The sequence below is a fragment of the Ostrea edulis genome, chromosome 3 (assembly GCF_947568905.1).
Source record: "Ostrea edulis chromosome 3, xbOstEdul1.1, whole genome shotgun sequence".
Taxonomy (NCBI): Eukaryota; Metazoa; Mollusca; class Bivalvia; order Ostreida; family Ostreidae; genus Ostrea; species Ostrea edulis.
Window position 1 is genome coordinate 91,698,673 of NC_079166.1, and position 26,812 is coordinate 91,725,484.

General features: G+C 36.0%; 3 protein-coding genes across 10 annotated transcripts in view; 2 read left to right on the forward strand and 1 right to left on the reverse strand.

Annotated features, from left to right (window-relative positions):
- The window catches only part of LOC125672966 (reticulon-4-interacting protein 1 homolog, mitochondrial-like), a 23,386-nt gene extending 17,074 nt beyond the window's left edge, over positions 1–6,312 (reverse strand). The window contains exons 1-2 of the mRNA XM_056159414.1: positions 6,198–6,312; positions 735–1,091 (exon numbers count right to left, since the gene is read on the reverse strand). Coding sequence (XP_056015389.1) covers positions 735–1,047 — 313 coding nt within the window. The 5' untranslated portion in view covers positions 1,048–1,091; positions 6,198–6,312. The remainder of the gene's footprint in view (positions 1–734; positions 1,092–6,197) is intronic.
- Positions 1–15,248, forward strand: part of LOC130053003 (uncharacterized) — a 16,487-nt gene extending 1,239 nt beyond the window's left edge. The window contains exons 2-7 of one of the 5 annotated variants that reach the window (XM_056159412.1): positions 6,487–6,598; positions 7,232–7,914; positions 8,601–8,687; positions 10,174–10,216; positions 11,060–11,306; positions 14,131–15,248. In XM_056159412.1, the coding sequence (XP_056015387.1) occupies positions 7,270–7,914; positions 8,601–8,687; positions 10,174–10,216; positions 11,060–11,306; positions 14,131–14,143 (1,035 nt within the window). In that variant the 5' untranslated portion in view covers positions 6,487–6,598; positions 7,232–7,269 and the 3' untranslated portion in view covers positions 14,144–15,248. Of the gene's footprint in view, positions 1–6,486; positions 6,675–7,231; positions 7,915–8,600; positions 8,688–10,173; positions 10,217–11,059 lie in introns of those variants that run through there. The other 4 variants (XM_056159411.1, XM_056159413.1, XM_056159409.1 and 1 more) reach the window with 4 other exon arrangements.
- A 7,038-nt stretch (positions 15,249–22,286) lies between these two features.
- LOC125674490 (mediator of RNA polymerase II transcription subunit 14-like) overlaps positions 22,287–26,812 on the forward strand; it is a 42,932-nt gene continuing 38,406 nt past the window's right edge. For 3 of the 4 annotated variants that reach the window (XM_056159405.1, XM_056159406.1, XM_056159408.1), the window contains exons 1-3: positions 22,287–22,402; positions 25,201–25,359; positions 26,668–26,800. In XM_056159405.1, the coding sequence (XP_056015380.1) occupies positions 25,229–25,359; positions 26,668–26,800 (264 nt within the window). In that variant the 5' untranslated portion in view covers positions 22,287–22,402; positions 25,201–25,228. Of the gene's footprint in view, positions 22,403–25,200; positions 25,360–25,628; positions 25,684–26,667; positions 26,801–26,812 lie in introns of those variants that run through there. The other variant, XM_056159407.1, reaches the window with a different exon arrangement.

The following is a 26,812-nucleotide window of genomic DNA, read 5'->3' on the forward strand; positions in this document are numbered from 1 at the left end:
TCGTCCAATTACAATAAAAAAACATTGAACTTTTTTTTTAAATCTCTATTTCAAAGCCTCACATTGTTTCTTCCCTACCTTTTCTTTTTTTCTCTTGCGACATCTTTTTCTTGAGGACAAGAAGATGTATTTGATATAGAGATATTCCGCACATGACAATTTAACACCAAAAAAAAAAATTGGCTGTTGATGACGTAATTATTAATTCTTATATCAATTAAAATAAACTGTTTTTTAAATTAATAAAATTAATTACAATACATTTATATCTACTTAACCGAAACAAAACTTTTCACATCTATTTAACATCGAGTAGATGTAAAACATCAATTCCAACCGTGACTAAAAATAGAGATTACAACATCACACAATTCAAAATTTTTCGCAAAGTCTTTACAGTTATGTTAATTAATAAGTTATGAATAAAATACCTTACGGTTTGAAATAAAGTTTCCTCTTTATTTTTAACACAACCACTCGGACTAATAAACCGACATTTCACCTAACTGAACTTATCATTTAGTAGACTCGATCTGTCAGACGTGCCTAGTGTCTAACCTGACACGCCATCATAAACAAATCTAAGCTCTGTGTCTGGTACTTCAATAGGTAAGCGACTACAATATAATTAAGTTGTATATATTACTATGCAGTGGTACTCCTCATCCTGATGTCCAGTATGTTCATACTGTATATATATATATATAGTACGTCAGACATACACTTATAATTACCCCTCATCCTGATGTCCAGCATGTTCAGACTGGCCGCATTCACAGCGACGAGGACGTCCTCAGGGTGGACGATACGAGGGACCCTCACGGACTCTGACCACATTAGTTCATCGTTACCGCCGTACCTCCGGATCTGCCATGCTTTCATCACGCCACTCATCTCTCGCGGTGCTGTTTTCGAATGCTGGCACCGCCAAGTGCCCGGGTTTAATACTGCTTTGTGAGATTTTTTCTGGGAGGCGCACAGCGATTTTATGTAGGACTGTCGCAGAAGATTCCTAGCCATTGTGGTAGCTAACCCTGTCTCCAGCATCCTGTGGTTCCTTTCCAAGGGTGTTTAGATTGAATCATAAACAGCTGGTTTAAATAGAAAAATAAACATCATAAATGGTCAATTTAAACTGGAAAAAAATGACACTTTAACGTACTGTGGATGAGATCATTTTACATATATATCATTTATTACTACAGTAACGCTCATCAAATCACACGAGATGTGAAGTGTCAAATTTGATCTGATGATCCGCGCCTGTCAACGAGAAGTGATTGGATCCAACTCTTTGGATCAAATTACTGTAGTAATGAAAATTTTATTATACACACCCTTACATATTTTTATGCCCACATTTATGAGATATTAAATGTAATATTGTATTCAAATTATCATAAACACAGATATACAGTGAAATTATATTTTGTGAACTTAGTTTTGTTTGTGATGCGGTCGATATTTTCCACAAAGAAAAGCGTTACATTAATGCGGAATCAGAAAACCACAGTGTGGTGATCCGGTAAATCAGATCAAACTGTGAAATCAACAGAATCAAAAACTGAAACATTGATGGGTATATAAACAAGAGACCCAGGGGCCTTATAGGTCACCTGAGTATCATGTAACAACCTTCCAATGTTTGAATTAGGTTTGAGTTTAAATATAAGAATTTTACTTTTGGATGGAAGAAACATTGAATAGCTATGTGGTCATGAAGTACATGTGTCATTTTTATGTTCAATCAATAATCCTTTTTAAAAAACCTAGGTCTGAGACATCATAAAGAAAAGGGTTATTTACTTCTTAGATAAAACCAATATAAGAAGATTTTCAAAGAATTTCTACATTTTCACTATATGACCAATAGAGCCCCACCCTAACACAAGAACCCTAGTACCCCAGGGGCCATGAATTTCACAATTTTGGTAGAGGGCTCAACGCTCATTATAATTATGCCCACAGTTTGGCTTCTTGATGTCCAGGAGTAAAGAAGAAGATTTTTTAAAATTACACTCATTTTGATGGTTTTTGCCCCACCCCTCAGGCCCCAGGGGGGCAGGGACCACAAATTTCACAATTTTTGTTCCCCTCCACCCACAGATGCTATATGCCAAAATTGGTTCAGGGGTTTCAGAGAAGAAGCTGAAAATGTTTAAATGTTAACGCACAACGACGAACAAAAACAGAAGATTTTCAAAGAAATATTGCATTTTCACTATATAATCAATCAGCCCCGCCTTTGCACCAGAACCCCTGACCCAGGGGCCATAAATTTCAGTTTTGAAAGAAGCATCCTTGATCATCATTATCATACTATTAGTTTGTCTACTTAATACCCAGCAGCAGAGGAGAAGATTTTCAAAGAAATAAAATGCATTTTCACTATATGATCAATAGGGCCCCACCCTAATACCAGAACCCCTGACCCAGGGGCCATGAATTTCACAATTTTGAAAGAGGCATCCTTGCTCATCATAACCATGCTATTGGTTTGTCTACTTAATACCCAAGGACAGAGAAGAAGATTTTCAAAGAAATAATGCATTTTCACTATATGACTTACAGAGCCCCACCCTAGCACCAGAACCCCTGATCCAGGGGCCATAAATTTCACAATTTTTAAAGAGGCATCCTTGCTCATCATTACCATGCTATTAGTTTGTCTACTTAATACCCAAGGACAGAGAAGAAGATTTTCAAATAATTTCTACATTTTCACTATATGACCAATAGAGCCCCACCCTATCACACCAGAACCCCTGATACAGGAGCCATGAATTTTACAATTTTTAAAGAGGCATCCTTGCTCATCATTACCATGCTATTAGTTTGTCTACTTAATACCCAGAGACAGAGAAGAAGATTTTCAAATAATTTCTACATTTTCACTATATGACCAATAGAGCCTCACCCTATCACACCAGAACCCCTGATACAGGGGCCATGAATTTCACAATTTTTAAAGAGGCATCCTTGCTCATCATTACCATGCTATTAGTTTGTCTACTTAATACCCAGAGAGAGAGAAGAAGATTTTCAAAGAATTTCTACATTTTCACTATATGACCAATAGAGCCCCACCCTAACACAAGAACCCCTACCCCAGGGACCATGAATTTCACAATTTTGGTAGAGGGCTCAACGCTCATTATAATTATGCCCACAGTTTGGCTTCTTGATGTCCAGGAGTAAAGAAGAAGATTTTTTAAAATTACACTCATTTTGATGGTTTTTGCCCCACCCCTCAGGCCCCAGGGGGGCAGGGACCACAAATTTCACAATTTTTGTTCCCCTCCACCCACAGATGCTATATGCCAAAATTGGTTGAAATTGGTTCAGGGGTTTCAGAGAAGAAGTTCAAATGTTAACGCACGACGAACGACGACGGACAAAAACAGATAGCAATAGGTCACCTGAATGATTCAGGTGACCTAAAAATACTAATATACTCATATTTAGTTACTCTTTTCTCTGACTGCACTAGGTGTAATTTAGCTACTCTTTTCACTGACTGAACTAGGTGTAATTTAGTTACTCTTTTCTCTGACTGCACTAGGTGTAATTTAGTTACTCTTTTCTCTGACTGCACTAGGTGTAATTTAGTTACTCTTTTCTCTGACTGCACTAGGTGTAATTTAGTTACTCTTTTCTCTGACTGCACTAGGTGTAATTTAGTTACTCTTTTCTCTGACTGCACTAGGTGTAATTTAGTTATTCTTTTCTCTGACTGCACTAGGTGTAATTTAGTTATTCTTTTCTCTGACTGCACTAGGTGTAATTTTTTTTTCCGCATGCTGATCTGAGGAAATGGCTTCTTTTCTCCGTCATGATCCTAATCGATAGCAAGTTGTAAAATTCCAAGCTTACCCCTCTCCCACCCCCAATAAACAATTCACTAACAATTTCATTCATTTATGAATTTTACTAACTACATGTATATGAATGATATTAGTAATAATTCTTTAACAGGAAGGGAGAAAATGCAATGCACATGAAGACCGGGATTTGAACCCAAGCCCCTGAATCTTTAGCCAGGTGTAGTGTATCAGCTGAGCTATCTGACCACCGGCGATTAAACCCTTCTGACATCCCCTGACCACAGGCGATTAAACCCGTCTGACATCCCCTGACCACCGGCGATTCAACCCATCTGACATCCCCTGACCACCGGCGATTAAACCCGTCTGACATCCCCTGACCACCGGTGATTAAACCTGTTTGACATCCTCTGACCACCAGCAATTAAACCCATCTGACATCCCCTGGCTACCTGTCAGTTACAGGGGCTGGTCTATAGCACCGGATGTAACAGGAAGGGAGAAAATGCAATGAACCAAACTGCAATTTCAACCCCGATCCCCTGGATTCTCCAAGTCAGGTGCTCTATCAATCGAGATATCTGAACACCAGTGACAGCAAACCATCAGACCAAGCACATTACATTTAGAAGCTTATTCTGACCGCTACAACGCAGAGCTCTCAGAAGCTTAATATTCTGATTACTACAATGTGAAGCTCTCAGAAGTTTGTTCTGACCACTACAATGTGAAGCTCTCAGAAGTTTGTTCTGACCGCTACAACGCAGAGCTCTCAGAAGCTTAATATTCTGATTACTACAATGTGAAGCTCTCAGAAGTTTGTTCTGACCGCTACAACGCAGAGCTCTCAGAAGCTTAATATTCTGATTACTACAATGTGAAGCTCTCAGAAGTTTGTTCTGACCGATACAACGCAGAGCTCTCAGAAGCTTAATATTCTGATTACTACAATGTGAAGCTCTCAGAAGTTTGTTCTGACCGCTACAATGTGAAGCTCTCAGAAGTTTGTTCTGACCGCTACAATGTGAAGCTCTCAGAAGTTTGTTCTGACCGCTACAATGCGGAGCTTTCTAGCTCTAATTCAGCAAATGGTGTCAAAAACAAACAGACACTGATATTCAGAATTTTAACACTAGGGGACATCCTCCCTAACTGAAACTGATCAACCATTGAAATGTGTCACAGCCTTAAAGCATTTGTGCAAGGTGTTGGATTTCTGCCTCTTACATAGTCTTCAAGCTTAATTTGTTCAATTCTGGTACAAGTTGAATTATGGGTGCATGATATCATGGCGATTTGTTGAGAGACATAAATCAATGTTAATTCTGCTGATTTCACAACACTATAATCATTAGTGATGTCACAATGCAGGACGATACAGTGTATACAGTGCACAATAATGTTATCTTCACAGAAGTGACTTTAAAATTGCTAAGACTTACTAGAGTACTTACTGAAATAAATTTATTTATTGACACGACACATTTTTTGTAATATATATTGTATGAATAAAATAGCTAAGAGAAAGGAAAATCACAGAACAGTCACAGTAATACAAGATTGATATTTTAATTGTAGAATCAATCGCAATAAATCATTTCTGGACATATTTCATTGTTATTTATCTTTTTTTAAAGTTTTTAACAAATTGGTGTGGTACATCACATGGATTAATCTCAGAGAGATTTGCCGAGGCTGGATATTTGGACATTCTTCCGAAGAGGCGTCAGTCCAAATATCCAGCCTCGACGAATCTCACTTATACAACAGGTTGGGAACACTTCCCCTATAGCGAGATCAACTCACTACAACGTGATTATCCCTCTTTAGTAAGAAATTGAACATTACCATAAAGATGTGTTTTGAAAATAACGGAAAATTCCACGCAATGCTGATTAAGTGACACACAGTCAGCATTATACGATTTGACACTCTCAGTCTATAAAATTTAGAACACATATTCAAGAAATTTCATATCAATGTTGCTGCGTAAGAGGGAAGGAGGTTAAAATCCAATGCACATCATGAGTGTTTTTCTTTTGATCTATATATTTGCAGAAGTATCTAACATTTCAGCACTTTTTTTTTCTTTCCACGTGAAACATGAACATCTGATGAAGAGATGTACTCCAAGGGTGTTTTTCTCTGTTGTAGGGGATCAAATATTTACTCTCGCTAGAGAGGGATGATCGCGTTTTTGCGAGAAGATCTCGCTGTCGCTACAGGGGAAGTGTTCCCAACCTGTATAACACATGGATCTGTCACGAAATATTAACATTCTTTTATAACATGACACAAACTCTCATTGCGTTCCCTAGAAAGGTTCTGCAGAAAGATTTCAATAGTATGCAAGGATATGATATATTTGCAAACCTGCTCAACAAGATTACATCTTGATTAATGAATCAACTACACCACATAGACTAGCTAGTAGGCCTAATGATGTTACACAACATAGCGATCTACTTTCGCTTTCACTTTATCAAGCGGCTGCGATATGTTTCGCTGCTTGGATATTTCTCGTATCAAATTTGTGTGACTGAGGAATGCTATGAGGGCAAATAAATATTGCATAATCTACGTAAAAGTTAATTTTTTAATTCATTTATTTTATTGAATACACAAGATTAATCTCATCAATTTTCAAACTGACTTAATTAAGTTGAGGACCACAGCACTGCGGCAAACCGTCAACTTTAACCTCGGGGAACTTCGAAATGCGGAACCGGAAACCTAGAAACCTGACTCACAAACCGCGGGGAAACGTAATCACGGTAATGTTCACAAGTAAAGTTCAAGTATAATTTCCCACCGATTACTAAATGACCACGTAGAATGGACACTAATTAGGTTATATTTTGCTATTATTAAGACAACAATGTATTGAGGGTGTAATTTTTTTCCTGTTTTGTGTACTTTCTGTTTAACACCGATCGATATGAACATAGGCCTATGACATAAAATTGAATTCATGTAATCTTTTATTTATCCACAGGAGTCGGCAATGTTATCAATAAAGTAGAAATATATGAGAAATGGGCATAAATACTACCATCGAGCTTCGCGAGCGTAGCTCAGTGGTAGTATTTATGCCCATTTCTCATATATTTCTACTTTATTGATAACATTGCCGACTCCTGTGATTTATCATATAATTATTCGGAATTAAATGAAGATTAAATTAGTCTGAATTTCATAAGTGCAATGGCATCGCCAAGAAGTTGCATGTAATTCTTTATTATTATCTTTAACATTAGAGAAGTAGACAGGCATTGCCTACATCCACAAATTTTTATTTTCCTAGTGCTTGATTTTTTGCCAAACCCTGCCATATTGTAATTTCTTGTCTAGGTCTAATTGTAAATTTATAAATGTATAACTATAAATTTTCATTTTGCGACTTACAGGACAAGGTAATCAAGTGTTTGCTGAATAATGTCCCAATATGGCCGATGCAAATGAAGAAAAATTTCTAAAGGTTGTATTTCTTTTGATGAAGTATGGCACAACAGTTTTACAACAAAGAATCATATATGAACTTCGAAACACAAGATGGCAGCGACTTCCTGCTTTCTTGGAGGAAATTAAACATCGGATATTTCATTTGATGCTTTCCAAAGAATGTTGTGCTGGAAATTGTAAAATACCCAAAAAATCTTACATACACCGAGATGTTTTAGGACTTATGTATGAAAATGTAGATGACTGCTGTTCAAAAAAATTTATACATCGATGTTGTTGCAAATTTGTTCCTAAATCTGATTTAGACACAGTGAAAAGCTGGGATATAACCCTTACAAGTTGTCTGCTCTTGGAATTCCTTATCGAAGACAGAGGGCAAAGAAAAGTGGTGGAAAATATTCGGGATTTGAGGAACAACAAAGAATTATTACACAGAGGGAATGCTGAAATGGACTCGTGCATGTTTGATCAGATTTGGCTGAAGCTGTCGAATGCCATAAAGGAGATGGCGGAAAAGTGTGAACAACATTTCTACCGGGAAATTTGTGAGAGTGTGGACGGATTGAAGACATCGCCTCTCACTGAGGACAATCAAAGGACATCACGGAAATTTTGGGAACAAACAAAGGTAGAATTTTTTAAAAGTAAATTGTAAATAATGTCACAGATTGAAGTGTTTAATTGATATTGAGGATGTACCTCTATGTATGAGGTTATTGTGGTCTGGCTGCTCTTGCTAATGGTTTCACCCTGCTTTAAATTCACCCAGACACACTTTTGTGTGAAAAAGACGAGAGAAAACTGTTTTGCTCAGTCTTAAATTCACCCACTGACAATGTACAATGGCAAACAAGATGGGGGGGGGGGATGAAACAGTATTAAATAGTGCCCCAAAATCTGATTTGGATTTAAGTGATGATTTCACACTGTGGTATGTGGAAGGAATTGTAGTCATGACAATTAAAAAATATTACCATATGGCTTATTGATGAATTCAATTTGATAATCAGTGAGTTCCCTGACTGATCATTGATCATGTTGATGGAGGAAGAGGAATTCAGATTAATTATGATATTAATTTTTTTAAAAATCTCTAATGAGAAATAATTCATGAGACATTTTTTTAAATCATTGCAGTTTGATTTTATTGTTTAAGTCAATGTTTATACTGTCAGTTTGTGATCAGCAAGTCAATGAACTTCACTTCAACTAAATATACTTAGAATGAAAAAGAATATTTGTTAATCTGACGCCAAAAAATCTTTCATGACGTATGTAAGGAAAAATTAAAATGTTTGAAGTTTCTTTTTACAGAACGAATTTGACGTCCAAGCCCAGACGCATCAGATTTCTGAGAAAGTGACGGAGGTTTCCAACAAACTGTCAGACTTGACTATTCAAGTGAGTGAGATTGAGTATAAAATCTAATTAACATAATAGGGACAAATGAATTAATATAAAGAGACAAAACACATCCAGACACGAGGAATTCTAGTGCGGACAGTGGAGTGAGTAGAAAAGCTAGCGACGCCAGCTGTCTCCCCTGGACGGTCTCAGCATTATGAGCCCTCTATCTCGATCTGCACAAATCTATTTACCTGGCAGTTTCAAATCCTTGGGTACGTCACGCTATTCAGTCCGAACAACGAGCCTCTGCAGTACCCAGGAATCACTTAAATTCAGGATAAAATATCAAAGTTACCTTTATTGTGAAGTTTCATTTTAAAAATTATATTCCTTTATAAATTATATAAAAAAAAAATCACTTACTCATTAGATTTGTTGAATTTACAATGCATTTCATTTGTTCATTTTATGTGCACTATATTTTGATGTTCAAGTTCACATTCCAAGACAGTGTTCCATTTCAACAAACTCCCACTGAGGAATATTTCATGACTTATAGAAGCAATTTAAACAAACTCTGATTTAGTAAATGAATATAAATATATGAATTGAACAGTACTCTTGAGCTGTTCATGGTAAATATGAAAGGATTTGGATTTGAGGCAAATTCTGAATCACACTATTTTAACCTTTCTACAATCATGACAGTTACAGATGATTTCTACAATCATGACAGTTACAGATGATTTCTACAATCATGACAGTTACAGATGATTTCTACAATCATGACAGTTACAGATGATTTCTACAATCATGACAGTTACAGATGGTTTCTACAATCATGACAGTTACAGATGATTTCTACAATCATGACAGTTACAGATGATTTCTACAATCATGACAGTTACAGGTGATTTCTACAATCATGACAGTTACAGATGGTTTCTACAATCATGACAGTTACAGATGGTTTCTACAATCATGACAGTTACAGATGGTTTTGCCTCATTTTGAATTTGGCCAGACACAGTTGTATTCAAAGAGAGAAAACAGTTTTGTCCAGTCTTGAAATTGCTCAATGACAATGAGAGCAAAAGGGGCAAAAATAAAAAGGGGGCAATAATAAAAGGGGGGCAAATATTTCCCTGTATACTTAGACTGGATACCATATACATGTAATTCACTGTTGTATTTTTAGCAAGGCACAGATTTAGTGATTTGTCCAGGGATTATGGGTATATATATTTAGTGAGTGCTAATTTTAGTGACTTTATAATTCCAAAAAAGGTAGCTATTACCTTCAATATGGAATTAATTGTTAGCAATATTCAATTTTAGCGATCTCAACATTGTTGCTAATAATGCGAAAATTAAATCCTCGCTAAAAATTCTACTTAAACAGTACCTATATATGTGACACTGCATGGTAGTAAAGAAGGAAAGATTTATTTTTGTGTTAAAATGTCAACCAGATCAATCATAAGAATAGTGTACACTTTGAAGGGAAACTGTTGCCTCAAGAGAAACTTTTTTTTTGTAGAGGGGAGGACAGCAATCGGATCCTGAGATGGAAAATTTGCTCCGTAAGTATATTTTTGTCAACTTGATCAAATTCCTGAATTTGTGTTTGGTACAGGGTTATTTATTACATTAGGTGGTATTGATTCGTTTTATTAACCCTTCACAATTCAGTGCAAGAGGGGTTAGAGTTAGGGGACCCATCGTGTGTGGGTGAATACGTGTGAGTGAGTGTGTGTGTAACGCTGACATTTTAAATACTCTGCAGGCTCTGTTGATTCGACATTTCACAGGACCTCACCTGGTAGCTTTGCTTCCAATAATGGTATGTGAGGGAGACATTACGAATTGTCTCCCTTCATGTGACCAGCCCTCGACCAATAAAATTGATTGTATTATTCTGAAGGATAATAATGAAGTTTTTTTTTTTTTTTTTTTTTTTTTTTTTTTTGCCAAGGTGAGGTGAGAGCACAGATATTTAAAAGTTCTTCTGAACCACAGGAGTACAATTCCTGTAATTCGTACAGAAATGTATTACTTATCTACTGTAGATCTGTAATTCGTACAGAAATGTATTACTTATCTACTGTAGATCTGTAATTTGTTGGTATCACTGGTGCTACAACAGGGATTTAAAGATCTAACCTAGAAAAGCACAAATAAGAACATTTCTATTTAAATTCATTTTCTCAAGAATTAGAAGGACCCAGTTTGTAAATTTAGCGAAGAAAGAATATCCCCATGAATTGTAAATTCAAAGGTTTTCCACACCAGGGGCCAGGGTGGGATCATAATAGGGTTTTGAAATTTTACAAAATGTAACTGCTGAGCAATGTCGTGTGGCCGATCTCATTTGTTGTAAGAACTTTTTACCATTCGGTATGATAACAAGTATTTTGTATTTTCAGATTTTTCAGAAATGCACATGAAAGTCCACCAAAGTAAAGTGTACATAGAACCTCGGAAAGCTATGAGACATTGCGTCAAGCTTCTCGACAAACACCGATTTATCTGCCTGACGGGTGACGCGGGAAGCGGAAAAACTCACTTTGGACTGCAGCTGATGGGAAACGTAAAGAAAGAGCATCAAGATGCTATTGTGCTAGTACTTACCAAGAGCAGTCAGTGGTTTAGATTTGTATCCAAAGAGAAAAAGTTTGTTTTGTTTGTTGATGACATATTAGGAAAGTCCAATGTTAGCGAAAGAAGTTTTGAAAAATGGAGTAAGGTATTCGATGCAATGCATCTTAGAATTAGTGATAGAAACTTCCCAGTCTTTATTATTTTTTCATTCAGAAATTGCATTTGGGGATTGATGAAGGAGAAATTAATGGACTATGTTTTGTTTAACATGTATAAAACTTCGAGTTCACCGGTCGATCTCTCAGGGCTAGACTTTGGCATGACTGATCGAGAAAAGAAGCGCATGTTACGCGAGTTTTGCAACCTTCATAGAATTTCAGTTTGTGAATCCTTATATCTAGAAGATCGAGCATTTGAGTCTTTAGATCAGAATGACTTATGTCTGTGTGAACAGACTCTGAATAACATCGCTAAGATGAAAACTGTCAGTGGGTTTCCTCTGCTTTGCGAAGAGTTTTTTTCAAACCCCGAATCCTTAAAGCAAAGGTCAACATTTTTCTTAACTCGCTCTGCCTTAAGTCATTTTAAAAAGCAGGTGGATGATATGTTAGTGAAAGATAAGTATTTAAATTATGCTCTTTTGGTTTTCCTTTTCCTACAGGATAAAGCATTGAGTTTAGATAGTGTCTGGAAATTCAAAAAGGAGATTGAAAAAATTGCAGAAGGACTTGGATTACCGAGACATGGGGTGGTATTAAACAAAGCCAGGATTAGGGGTTGTCTGGAGGACATGAACATCTTTTTAAGTTCTTCAGACGAAGGATATAGAATTCGACACATGGTTGTATATGAAGCAATCTTGCTGTCTTTTGGTGAAAATTTTCCTGAAATGTTCTTGGAGCGTATAGACAAGTCTGTTGTCTTTACTTACGTTAGGTCCCAGAATTATGTGTCAGAGAGGTGGGAAATTTGTATGCATTTAGAGATGGATATGACTAAACAATTCGCTGAAAAGTTGATAGGTCTTTATACCCCTAATTCAGCTGATGCATACACAGATGTGTACAAGCACCGTTCCTTTAATGATGACGCGCTGGTGTCTTGTTTCTTGGAGGTTGTTAAAGAAGATGACAGATTCAATACTTTTCTAGGGTCCTTTGTTGCTGGGGCCTGTATGAATAAAAAAGATAAATTAGCTAGTGAAACAATTAGAACATTTAACGATCGATTTCACTTTGATTTTGAAATATTCGAAGTTATTGTGGATTATGACCTGATTCATACCTTTCAAAAGTTTATTGATAACTCTGAGTTTAAAGAATTATTGCTACAAAATCTTCAATCAGAAGAGTTTTGTACTAAGTTTTTACACAAAGCTTGTCAAAGTGGTTCTAGGGAATGTTTTTTGGGAACACTATCTCTGCTTGATGAGAACAGGGAATTGGAGACTGATGGCGACTACTCTTGTGTAATATCAACAGATACTGTAGAAAGTCTTCTAATGAATATAATAGTTAGTCATAATGAGGCTCCGGGAGCTGATTGGAGGGATGTTCTATCTAAACTTGTCGAATTAGTTCCTTCTGAGATTGACCAACAAAGTATGTATAGAATTATAATCACTTACTCTCTTGTTTTTGAAAAACTTGATATTGCACAAGAATATCTTGATTTGATTGTTTCATTGGATTCTTCTGATGTGTCTCGTTGGATTTATCAATGTTTTAAGCATGATGCAGGTCCATGGAAGTTTTTTAGTGCATTAATTACAAAGGTACATGCCTTGAATTTAATGAATGAATTTAAGGACAAAGAAGAGTGCACTTTATTAGCAATACTTGGTGCTCGCTATAAACGTGAGAGCATGGTTATGAAGCTGTTAGATGAGTTTGAGTGTGATTATGAACTGCATGTATCATATTTGAATGGTGAAACAATACTACATTCTTGTGAAGAAAACATGTTCAGTGATGCTAATTTAGTGACCATTCTATGTAAATCTGGGCCAGAGGTCATGTTTAACAGAAAAAACTATAAAGGACTAACACCGGTTCAGTGCAGACCATCCTATCCCGGGGCTAGGAAATTTCGTAGTTATCCCTGGGTCAGGAAATCTGGGACTAACATGTTTACCGACCTTGGTTCTAGGAAATTTCATAGTATGGACAATTTACATGTATCTCAGCACTCTAAATATAGTGATGACACTGTACATAGGTTAATTTGAATATATTTTAGAACTGCATATTTTCGTGCTATATGTATATATATATATATATATATATACATATAGCACGAAAATATGCAGTTCTAATATATATATATATATATATATATATATATGTGTGTGTATGTATGTATATGTGTGTGTGTGTGTGTGTGTGTGTGTATATATTGATGGCTATTTCAATTCAATTCTTTATTGACACTAAAGCACATGCAAGTGTTGTTAACCATGTAGTATTAGATACATATATATATATGTAATTCAATAAAAAAGCAGGAAAATATACAGTTCCAAAATATATTTAAATCACTAGCGCTTTCTGGATTTTAACATCCATCCTCAGGTGAATACAAATTAATAAATAAAGATCAATAGATTATTAATTTGTATTCACCTGAGGATGGATGTTAAAATCCAGAAAGCACTAGTGATTTAAATATATTTTGGAACTGTATATTTTCCTGCTTTTTTATTGAATTATTTTGACTGTGTGATATCAACTCTTTCTATTTGGATTATGTATGTATATATATATATATATATATATATAGTATACATATATATATATATATAGTATAGATATATAGTGTTACATGCCAGGTATTATAATTGTAACAGCAGATTCTGAGGTATAAAGAGTCTCTGATATATAAACAATTTTTTTTGTAGATGCAATATTTAGAGGATTCAGCAAGATGCAAGATAATCATGATATTTTTGAATATTTTTCTCTCACATGTTTGTATAAAGGACAATCAAGTAAAAAATGTTTTTCATCTTTGACACTGGTCTTACTGATGTGCACTTATTGTTAGTTTTGTAAGATAAGAGCGCAGGTTCCTGTGAATTGGAAGACACAAATATGGTTTCACTAATGTACTATAAAAGGAGAGTTTTCCACATTGAGTTTTATTGATATGTTGTAAATTAATTCTTCAAAAGTTTTATTTACAAAGAAATCTTGAAGCTTAGAACCGAGAAGTTCATTTGCTGTATCACAATTGATATTCAACTTTCTTTGTAATTGTTTTATAAAGCTTTGCCAACATTTGAAATTTTAATTGGCCAACTTTGTATCTTCCAAGAATGCATTTTTTAAAACAAGGTTATCATTAACATTAGATTTTGTCAGATCTTCCAATCTGGAAAAATAATTAAATGCGAGCTGAAATATTTTAACATGTAAAGGGGAGTTGCCTAGTTATGTACTAATTGATGAGAACTATTTAACATGTAAAGGGGAGTTGCCTAGTTATGTACTAATTGATGAGAACTATTTAACATGTAAAGGGGAGTTGCCTAGTTATGTACTAATTGATGAGAACTATTTAACATGTAAAGGGGAGTTGCCTAGTTATGTACTAATTGATGAGAACTATTTAACATGTAAAGGGGAGTTGCCTAGCTATGTACTAATTGATGAGAACTATTTAACATGTAAAGGGGAGTTGCCTAGTTATGTACTAATTGATGAGAACTATTTGTCACAGACAACCACCTCATCTTGGTCCAGCTGTGATTTTATGCCTTAAATATTTCTAGGTACCTATGTACTGAATTTATAATTATTTATTTACTATAAGAGGTGGTTACATAGTGTATTTATATGGACTATTTTCCCTGAATGTGGTATTTGTTTTTTCAGTGTAATATTACAGACCTGTGTTTTGTGTATGTTGATATATCATTGAAACAGTAATTCACATGAATGTATTATTGATATTTGTCATGATTAGCATGAAATACAAGTATTTATTTATTGAATATATAATTATATTAGCATTTCATCCTGTGTTTTGTTTTTATTATACCTATTTATTGGTTTGGGCTATATGGGGCATGGATAGTTCAGTGGTTAGAGCACCTGCCTAGTAATGCAGGGACCCCAGATTCGATTTCCGGTACAGCTGTTATTCTCTCCTTAGCTGTTATAGTTGGTGTAGTTGACCACCCTTAGACTTGCAGGTGAAAGTTCTGCTAGGGGCAAAAGGTTATGGTTTGGGTGTCTTGGAGACAATTTAAGGATGGAGAGATGTAGTGGTTGGGTGTCTTGGAGACAATATAAGGATATCTTTGAGACAGTTTAAGGACGGAGAGATGTAATGGTTTGGGTGTCTTGGAGACAATTTAAGGACAGAGAGATGTAGTGGTTTGGGTGTCTTGGAGACAGTTTAAGGATGGAGAGATGTAGTAGTGGTTTGGGTGTCTTGGAGACAATTTAAGGATGTCTTGGAGACAGTTTAAGGATGGAGAGATGTAGTGGTTTGGGTGTCTTGGAGACAGTTTAAGGATGGAGAGATGTAGTGGTTTGGGTGTCTTGGAGACAGTTTAAGGATGGAGAGATGTAGTGGTTTGGGTGTCTTGGAGACAGTTTAAGGATGGAGAGATGTAGTGGTTTGGGTGTCTTGGAGACAATTTAAGGACAGAGAGATGTAGTGGTTTGGGTGTCTTGGAGACAGTTTAAGGATGGAGAGATGTAGTAGTGGTTTGGGTGTCTTGGAGACAATTTAAGGATGTCTTGGAGACAGTTTAAGGATGGAGAGATGTAGTGGTTTGGGTGTCTTGGAGACAGTTTAAGGATGGAGAGATGTAGTGGTTTGGGTGTCTTGGAGACAGTTTAAGGATGGAGAGATGTAGTGGTTTGGGTGTCTTGGAGACAGTTTAAGGATGGAGAGATGTAGTGGTTTGGGTGTTTTGGAGACAATTTAAGGATGGAGAGATATAGTAGTGGTTTGGGTGTCTTGGAGACAGTTTAAGGATGGAGAGATGTAGTGGTTTGGGTGTCTTGGAGACAATTTAAGGATGGAGAGATGTAGTGGTTTGGGTGTCTTGGAGACAGTTTAAGGATGGAGAGATGTAGTGGTTTGGGTGTCTTGGAGACAGTTTAAGGATGGAGAGATGTAGTGGTTTGGGTGTCTTGGAGACAGTTTAAGGATGGAGAGATGTAGTGGTTTGGGTGTCTTGGAGACAGTTTAAGGATGGAGAGATGTAGTGGTTTGGGTGTCTTGGAGACAGTTTAAGGATGGAGAGATGTAGTGGTTTGGGTGTCTTGGAGACAGTTTAAGGATGGAGAGATGTAGTGGTTTGGGTGTCTTGGAGGCAGTTTAAGGATGGAGAGATGTAGTGGTTTGGGTGTCTTGGAGACAGTTTAAGGATGGAGAGATGTAGTGGTTTGGGTGTCTTGGAGACAGTTTAAGGATGGAGAGATGTGGTGGTTTGGGTGTCTTGGAGACAGTTTAAGGATGGAGAGATGTGGTGGTTTGGGTGTCTTGGAGACAGTTTAAGGATGGAGAGATGTAGTGGTTTGGGTGTCTTGGAGACAGTTTAAGGATGGAGAGATGTAGTGGTTTGGGCTGTATGGATCATAGATATCAACCTGGATAAATAAAATATTAAATGTTTATTTGGTATATACATTCATACAAACGTACGTATAAATACCAAGTACTTGAAAGTTTATTTCCAATGGGGTCCTTTAATGCACGGATGTTTGCGCTAGGGGTCATTTATGTGGGAGGAAACTGGAGTACCTAAGGGAAACCCACTTGTCCGAGCAGGTGACCACCATACCCTTTCACATATACAACCACTGTCAATCATGGAGATCGAACTCGGGTCACAGCAGCGAGAATGCTACCTCTACCCTACTCTGATAGCTCAGTGGTTAGAGCACCTGACTAGTAATGCAGGGATCCTGGGTTTGATTCCTGGATCAGCCATAAATTTTCACCTCTCCTGTTGTATAAACTAAGGGATTATCCCATAGTAAAAACTAAAGGATTATCCCATTATGATAGCAAAAACTGAGGGATTATTCCATAGTAAAAACTAAGGGATTATCTCCTAGCAATTCAGTACTTTCTAATAGGAGTTTAATCCCATTATTTTGGCAGTTTTGCTTTACAAAAAGATAATCTGATTTAAATTATAGTTCCAAACAACCAACTTACTTGATTTAGTCCCCTAACGTCAAATTTAACCGAAGAGGACTTTAGGCTTGCAGATATTTATTTGATGCGAGATAATTCCTCAGGTTTTACTATGAAATAACTCCCAAGTTTTTACTACGAGATAATCTCTCAATTTTTACTATGAGATAATCTCTCAGTTTTTACTATGAGATAATCTCTCAGTTTTTACTATGAGATAATCCCTCAGTTTTACTATGAGATAATCCTTCAGTTTTTATCATGGGATAATCCCTCAGTTTTGACTATGGAATAATCCCTTAGTTTTTACTATGAGATAATCCCTCAGTTTTGGCTCTGAGATAATCCCTCAGTTTTTACTATGAGATAATACTTCAGTTTTTACTATGAGATAATCCTTCAGTTTTTATTAGGAGATGATCCCTTACTTTTTACTATGGAATAATCCCTCAGTTTTTGCTATCATAATGGGATAATCCTTTATTTTTTACTATGGGATAATCCCTTAGTTTTTACTATCATTCCCCAGTTTTTATTATGAGATAATCTCTCAGTTTTTACTATGAGATAATCCTTCAGTTTTTGCTAGGAGATAATCCCTTAGTTTTTACTAAGGAATAATCCCTTAGTTTTTGCTATCATAATGGGATAATCATTTAGTTTTTACTATGGGATAATCCCTCAGTTTTTACTATCATTCCCCAGTGTTGACTATAAGATAATTCTTCAGGTTTTATCATGGGATAATCCCTCAGTTTTGACTATGGAATAATCCCTTAGTTTTTACTATGAGATAATCCCCCAGTTTTGGCTCTGAGATAATCCCTTAGTTTTTACTATGAGATAATCCCTCAGTTTTTACTATGGGATATTCCCTCAGTTTTTACTATGGAATAATTCCTCAGTTTTTACTATGAGATAATCCCTCAGTTTTGGCTCTGAGATAATCCCTTAGTTTTTTCTATGAGATAATTTCCCAGTTTTTACTATCATGAGATAATCCTTCAGTTATTACTATGAAATAATCCTTCATTCTTTACTATGAGATAATCCTTCATTTTTTACTATGGGATAATCCTTCAGTTTTTACTATGGGATAATCCTTCAGTTTTTATTATGATATAATTATGAGATAATTCCTCAATACACGGGTTTAATTTTTCACATTTCCACTACCATTCACTACGCCTCTAAACAAGAGTTATACGAGGACAAGTTAGCTAGCCAGGAAGCCAATGACACTACTTACCCCTTAGATTCAAACGATAACTTTACAAAGGTGTATATATCAGAATGTTTGGTACCATGAGGAATCTTATACATGTAAAATGTCAATGCCCTATACCCCCCCCCCCCCCCTGGTTCAGAAGATAAAGTCAAGGTTAAGTGAAAAGTAGGTCAAAGGTCACCATGTACACTGTCTGGTCCCTTACAAAAGATTTATTTTCACAATTTAACTTGCCCGTTTAAAAAGATAAACTATGTTTATATACATTTATACCGTATCTCCCTGGTCAGCCTCGACCACAAGTAGGGTTTCAGTCGTACCAGATGTTATGTACAATGTACAGTCCGTCCAATGAACGGCTTCCGTACTGTGTGACGTATGTCTGTAATTGTAAAACAAATCAGTAGAGTGTGAGTTACCGCACTGAACCACATGCAGGGACCAAGCTCGTTTTAAGCCCGAACTCTGTTATACCATAAATATAGATCTATATTGATAGTATCACAGAATTTGGGCCCAAAATGGGCTTAAGCCCCTGTGCACTGAACATGCTGACTGGAAAAAGGACTTAAAATCCTATGTAAGGCCATCAGAGAATCAAAATTAGATTTGTATATTCCGCTCCTCTACGATACACTTCAATTTTTAACGTCTTCTTGATAACAACTGGGGGGGGGGGGGGGGGGGGGGTTCGGCCTCCATGGTGGTAATATGGAAGTCATATATTCTACCGCTACTACAAACTCTCACAAGTATACTTAAATATGTTTTAAAATCTACTAATATTGAATGTAAACTCATCAAGTGCTTACGTAGAAAAACCATATTAATTAACTACATGTCTGCCTGGGTGTGAAATCACATGATTCAGGGGCAGAACTAAGTCAGGCCTTAGTCTTAGTGTGGGACCAAATGGTAATACGGTAATGTCTATGATTAAATGTCTACAATACATTTTATAAATCTTTATTTGTTTGCTTGTTTGATTGTCGACTGATGTTAAATGAGAACTGGATTCACAGTATAGCAGGGATAAAATTAAAGATTTAGATACCCCAGAGTCAGAGCCTAATTTAGTTAGAACCAAGTTCGACTAGGTTTGAAATGATCAATGATTGTTTGTTTTGATGACGTTGGATGGATATATTTCGAGGACATATAATCATGATAATAAATGTCAACAGATTTGATAACCTCTGGGGCATGCAAGATTTCATAGTCAGATGGTAGTGGGTGGTGGGGTGAGTGGGGATTGAGTGATATATGAAATTTGATTTCTTTTCTTTTGCTGAAATGTGATATAGACTATATATGCATATTTAGAGAAAGAACAAATCCGTCTACAACAGGTTTAGATATCATTTCCCCTGGGATAGTCTAAGTTCTGTTCAAAATTATCCTATTACTATTGCTTTATTATTTACATTATATTTAAGGTAAACCGAGAGGATATAAATATATACATTGATCAAAATTCTAGAAATATGTGAAAGATTTTTCACGGTGTAGTTACATACTCAAAGGTGGGTGGGTGGGTGCATGGGACATTGTATTTTATGTCATATTATAAGTCAGGTAGCTTTTCAAATAAATACATTATTTAGATAATTAATGTTATAGGATTTTCCGGAGACGTAGAACCAGGGAGGCGTCTGTGTGGAGAGGACATCCCCCGTGATTTTTTTTATTTAGCTCACCTGAGCTGAAAGCTCAAGTGAGCTTTTCTGATCGCCTGATGTCCGTCGTCTGTCCGTCTGTCTGTAAACTTTTTACATTATCGACTTCTCCAGGACCACTTGGCCAAATTCAACCAAAATTGGCCAAAAGCATCCTTGGGTGAAGGGTGTTCAAGTTTGTTCAAATGAAGGGCCATGTCCCTTTCAAAGGGGAGATAATCACAAAAATAAGGTGGCGTCATTTAAAAATCTTCTCAAGAACCACTGAGCCAGAACATGTAAATACACTGTAGTAAAGTCATCTTTGAAATGTGAAATCTTTTAAAAAACATTAGACAGTAGATTCTGATCATCAAAAGTGAAAAACCAAATTTTTGGGAAAATCGTGAATCAGTCCCTTTAACGGCTACATGTACCTCCTTTTTTATTTTTCAAAAAACATCTCTGCTTAGGGACCGATCAATATGTATTGAGGAGTTGGGATTGGTGCAAAATGCAATAGGACACCCATTTATTTTGATTTACATACTGATAGGACTCCAACTTTTTTATTTCCAACACTGATAGGACAACTATATTTTTGGCAAATGTAGCAATGAACAAAAATATTATAAAGTTCAAACTTTTAATTCAACACATCGTGAGTTACAAATTCACAATAGACAATTTGCAATGAAATATTGGACTTTTGAATTTTTTTTTATATTCAAACAGGTAATTAAGAATCACGAAAGAAGTATCCAGCCGTAAATAAAATTGCAAAAATTACGTGTAATGTTTGCATGGAGTATGGGTTTCAACCACAGAAAATAAAAAAGTATATCATGTTCGTCATAACTTGAAGGAGGCCATAATTTATCTATAAAGTCTACACATCTTTAATAAATTGATAGTTTGCTAATACAACCTATTATCAATTGGGTCAAATGCTGTCTGACTTGTTTCATACCGATTGTTAGACCGGCCCGGTCGTTCTTGACTCCGTTTACCTGATCAAGATAGGGATCAGGATATAGGGCTCACGGCGGGTGCGACCGATCCGACAGGGACTGCGTACTCCTCCTAGACACCTAGCTGATCCTTGCTCCGGCATATCCAGGTATCCGTGTTTACCCAAACTTTCTATTTTATATTGCTTATAGGAGTTATGAGATTGATCACTGTTCGTTATCTTCACCTTTCATAGAGAACACTGAGATGTGAAAAATTCTTGTAAGTACATGAGACAACAATTCAGTAAAACAGTAATTAAGAAATATGCAAAATGTAGCACTTAAAACAACAATTTAACAAAAAGAAAAAAATAAGATGAAAATAATGAGATTTGTAACTTCACGAGACAACTTACCGAACAAACATGACAAAGTAAACAAACGCTTCTCAGGGGCTTGAATTCCTCAGCTGACATAACAATGGAGAGACAAATTTTAAGTGATAATTATGAAGGACTCAAGAGATTTTTAAAGTGAAGTAAAAATGTAGTTTACTCATAGATAAATATATATTTATTTATTAATTAGATAGGACACACATTTTTTTTTATTAAACATCTAATATAGGACAGCAACTTTTTTGTATTCTTAGAAGATAGGACACAAGTTGGTTTTTTTTTTAATGGAAATATCCCCCACCCCCAATAAATTTTGACCGATCTCTTACAACATCAAACTTTGATTTTTTTATCCAATACTTTGGCTTTGTATGTTTAGTTTTATTTCTTTAAGTGTACGGAATAATAGTAATATCATTAAATTTATTTCTAAATCTAAATATTTAATACAATAGAGTAACTCGCGTACTCGCAGGTCTAGTAAGTGAGAGCGTATCATGTCTAGTGGCGGATCCAGAGGAGTGTAACCCTCGATTTTTATTTTTATTCATTTCTTTCATACATCGATTTATTGACTTTTACAAAAACAGATAATTTTATATCTGCACTTTTTGGTGGCAAAAGTGCACTTTGTACGAATACGCCAACGAACAACTTACTGACTAACATAAGGGTAGATAACTCTTTAAATTTAAAAATGGCGATTCGGTATTTTCAAAAACTTCGCACATTTCCCTGTGGTTTGTTTGTATTTTCTGCCTGCGTTCACATGAAATAGGTAAGAAGGATATCTTCGTTTGCGAGTGATACGGTAAATTACACAATATTACGGAAGGAAAGGGGCCTACTCTATATACTACTGCCCTAGTACTCGCACGACAGTACAGCCGAACAGATTGCGGCCTCATTCTGATATTGTATCGAGCCTGTCTTCATCAGCTCATGGGTTTAATCTCGATAAGGTTAAGACAGATTACTGGAGTATTATTGTTTGTCGTGCCCCAGACATTTGGTTTACACTGTTACAAGCTTGGGCAGACAACTCTCCAGACTGCATCGTACATGGTTTTTGTGTAAACAAGGAAAACGCACATACCGTGGGCATACCTAATAAATTGAAGACCTACCAACATATGGGCTATATACATCAAAACTAACATGATTTTCTGATTAAGCATGTCTTAAATATCTAATAAACACAAACAATTTTGATAAAAATAAGTTTTTAAATTTAATTTATTAAGCTCTGTATGGGGAACTAATGACTGAAGCACAAGAATGATAACTTGCGTGCAGGTAACATATAGATCTACAAATCAGCTGTTCAGTTGTTAATCATATCTCTTACTTTTTAATATACAATTTTGAAAAAAACTTCCGATCTTTTAACAAAAGAGATCTATATAAAGGAAATGATTAACAATCGAACATCGAACAGCCAATTTGCAGGTATGCCATTTAAGCGAGTTATCGTTCTAATGCTAGACCTTTCTTCTTAACAGAGAAAAAAATAGTTCCCCGTACTGAGTTTTGAAATACACTTTAAAACTTATTTTTATCAAACTGTTTTGTGTATAATAGATATATATCAGAAATATGGAATCAGAAAATCATATTAGTTTTGATGTAACCATATTTTTTGAAGTGTTCGGTATGTCTTCTTCGTTATACAGTGAATGTTGAGTTATGCTCCCAAAGCTCTGTGATGGAATTTTTGCTTTTATTATAAATAAATATATTTCCTTTCTTTTCACAAGGGTCCTTTTCAAATAATAAAATGCCATATAATTATATCTGTGGAGAATTATATTGAGATACATTTGCCTTCCCTACGCCATGGTTAACATTTCTTTTGTATCTCGTTAAGCGGTGCTAAATCAAAAGTATCTCGCCATCAACTTCTACCATGCTGGAGTATTGCCTTCACATGCTCAACTCATGATGTCACTCGATAAAACGTTCAAAGGACACCATACAGACTCACTGATTACACTCGTGTCGAGATCATTTGTTGTTTTCAGACACATCTGAGAAATATATGCTAGGAAGACATTCAATCAGGACCAGGTGGATGATATGGTCATTCATGACATTAAATAATTTCTGTAGAAACGAGGGGGTAATTTATGTTCGGTCTCTCCTGTCCTCCTCGTTTCTGTCCAAGCCTGTATAAAGTATGTGGGAAATGTTTACCGCATCAGTCGCAGTTCAATATTATTTCAAGTTACATTTGATATGAATTGTCCAAAACTTATCTAAATCAATCCATGAATGATTTTTCTGCAAATAAATCCAACTGACACCATTCAACAGGGCTCGAAATTAACATGCCCGTCAGTCTGTGACTGGTTGAAAGTCTGGCGGACTGACTGACATTTGTTTTAGACAGTCCGATGGGACTGGTTAATTTTCTAAAGCATCATATTGGAAAATATACTTATGAAATTTTATACAGACATTTGGCATGTTTCGATCTGACAGGGCTCGAAATTAGCGAGAAATACTCGCAAATTGTGAGTAGATTGTAAAAATAGCAAACACTCGAAAATTTTAGCGAGTAATGATTTACAAACCATGATCGTATCGTACAGATTCTGTAGATCATATCAGACGAATCTAATTCTTAAATATAAATCCCCAAATTCAAGTGTTACAATATTGTGTGAGGCATATTGAGTTAAATTTCATTTTAATAACATTAATGAAATATGTTTAATTATTTCTGGAAAACTCTGTTGGACTGGTAAATTTTTCTGCGGACTGGGTAAAATTATACCCCATCAGTCCGGCTGGACTGGTGACATAAGAAATTAGCTTTAAGCCCTGTTCAATTCCACACTAAATTACAAATAATACATCGTTATAAACCTTCAGTGTAGGGCCTGGGCAAGTGTCACCCATTTTGTAAGTTTGCGGGTGGATGTATATACGAGTAGTAACTGAGTTGTTTTATAAATCCATCGTGACCATGCTGTCGAATGATTAAAGGGATGTACTCGTGTTTTGAGATACCCTAAACTATTGAACTCTATATATTAAGTGAGGAATTTTTATCGTATTTTACAAATACATATACAAGAATGAATATTTTGTTCCACAAATATGGTATCACATCTGAGGACCAATTTGTCTTAGGGGGAAACGTGGTACAGAAATGAAAATGCAAGTTATTGAAATTTCTAATTAATCAGAGTTCGTTTCATACACAGAGTCCTAAGTCGAAAGTATGCAGAACTCTCAGTATCAAGATGTAAATTATGAGTATTAGGAATTCTACAATGATTAACATTACTTTAATAAGTCTGATTACATTTGTCATCATAATATGTTCTGAAGACGCCCATTTTGTGGGCAAAACTAACTGGAACTTTCACCATATGCCCAGCAAACTTTCAATTTTTCAATTCCATTGGAATATATGAAGTAATATATAGTTTTCTTTACTTACATTCACAGATGTTTTGTTAATAGAGATCTTCAGTCTTTGAGAAGGTTCCACCCTTTAAGTAGACCAAAAAAACCCCTGATTGATTTGAAATTGATATGAATTCTTATAATAGCGAATTGTCTCTTTAGTGTTGTAGAATCAAAACCATTATAAAGAATGCCACCAATCATAGAGTCCCACATGGGGATGCCGGGAGGAGCCCCAGGCGGGGGCACAATTCCCCTGGCCACCCTCATAGACTACATAGTACAGAGGACCTACCACGAATTAACAGTGTTGTCAGAGCTGTAAGTATACCAAAGTCATAGACTACAGAGGACTACCACGAATTAACAGTGTTGTGTGTAAGTACACCACAGTCATAGACTACATAGTACAGAGGACTACCACGAATTAACAGTGTTGTCAGAGCTGTAAGTACACCACAGTCATAGACTACATAGTACAGAGGACTACCACGAATTAACAGTGTTGTGTGTAAGTACACCACAGTCATAGACTACATAGTACAGAGAACTACCACGAATTAACAGTGTTGTCTGTAAGTACACCACAGTCATAGACTACATAGTACAGAGGACCTACCACGAATTAACAGTGTTGTCAGAGCTGTAAGTATACCAAAGTCATAGACTACAGAGGACTACCACGAATTAACAGTGTTGTCAGAGCTGTAAGTATACCAAAGTCATAGACTACAGAGGACTACCACAAATTAACAGTGTTGTCAGAGCTGTAAGTATACCAAAGTCATAGACTACAGAGGACTACCATGAATTAACAGTGTTGTCAGAGCTGTAAGTATACCAAAGTCATAGACTACAGAGGACTACCACGAATTAACAGTGTTGTCAGAGCTGTAAGTATACCAAAGTCATAGACTACAGAGGACTACCACGAATTAACAGTGTTGTGTGTAAGTACACCACAGTCATAGACTACATAGTACAGAGAACTACCACGAATTAACAGTGTTGTCTGTAAGTACACCACAGTCATAGACTACATAGTACAGAGGACTACCACGAATTAACAGTGTTGTGTGTAAGTACACCACAGTCATAGACTACATAGTACAGAGGACTACCACGAATTAACAGTGTTGTGTGTAAGTACACCACAGTCATAGACTACATAGTACAGAGAACTACCACGAATTAACAGTGTTGTGTGTAAGTACACCACAGTCATAGACTACATAGTACAGAGGACTACCACGAATTAACAGTGTTGTGTGTAAGTACACCACAGTCATAGACTACATAGTACAGAGAACTACCACGAATTAACAGTGTTGTCTGTAAGTACACCATAGTCATAGACTACATAGTACAGAGAACTACCACGAATTAACAGTGTTGTCTGTAAGCATACCACAGTCAGGTTGGTTGATATGAGAGGTGGTCATCACTGTGAATCATTTGTGAAGTGCTCAATTCAGAAAATTCTGTTGTGTTCTTCCATTTAGACTATTGTGATTTTTCTTTCAGACTATATAATTTTTGTTTCATTTCATAGTGTATAATTTTGGTTTTCTTTCAGACTGTATAATTTTTGTTTTTGTTTCAGACTGTATAATTTTTGTTTTCTTTCAGACTTCCCCGTAAGACAGACATGGAGAGGAAGGTGGAAATTGTCCAGTTTGCCAGTCGAACCAGACAGCTGTTTATTCGGTTACTAGCTCTGGTCAAGTGGGCCAGCAGCGCCACCAAAGTGGACAAGTGCTCTGTGAGTAGTGAC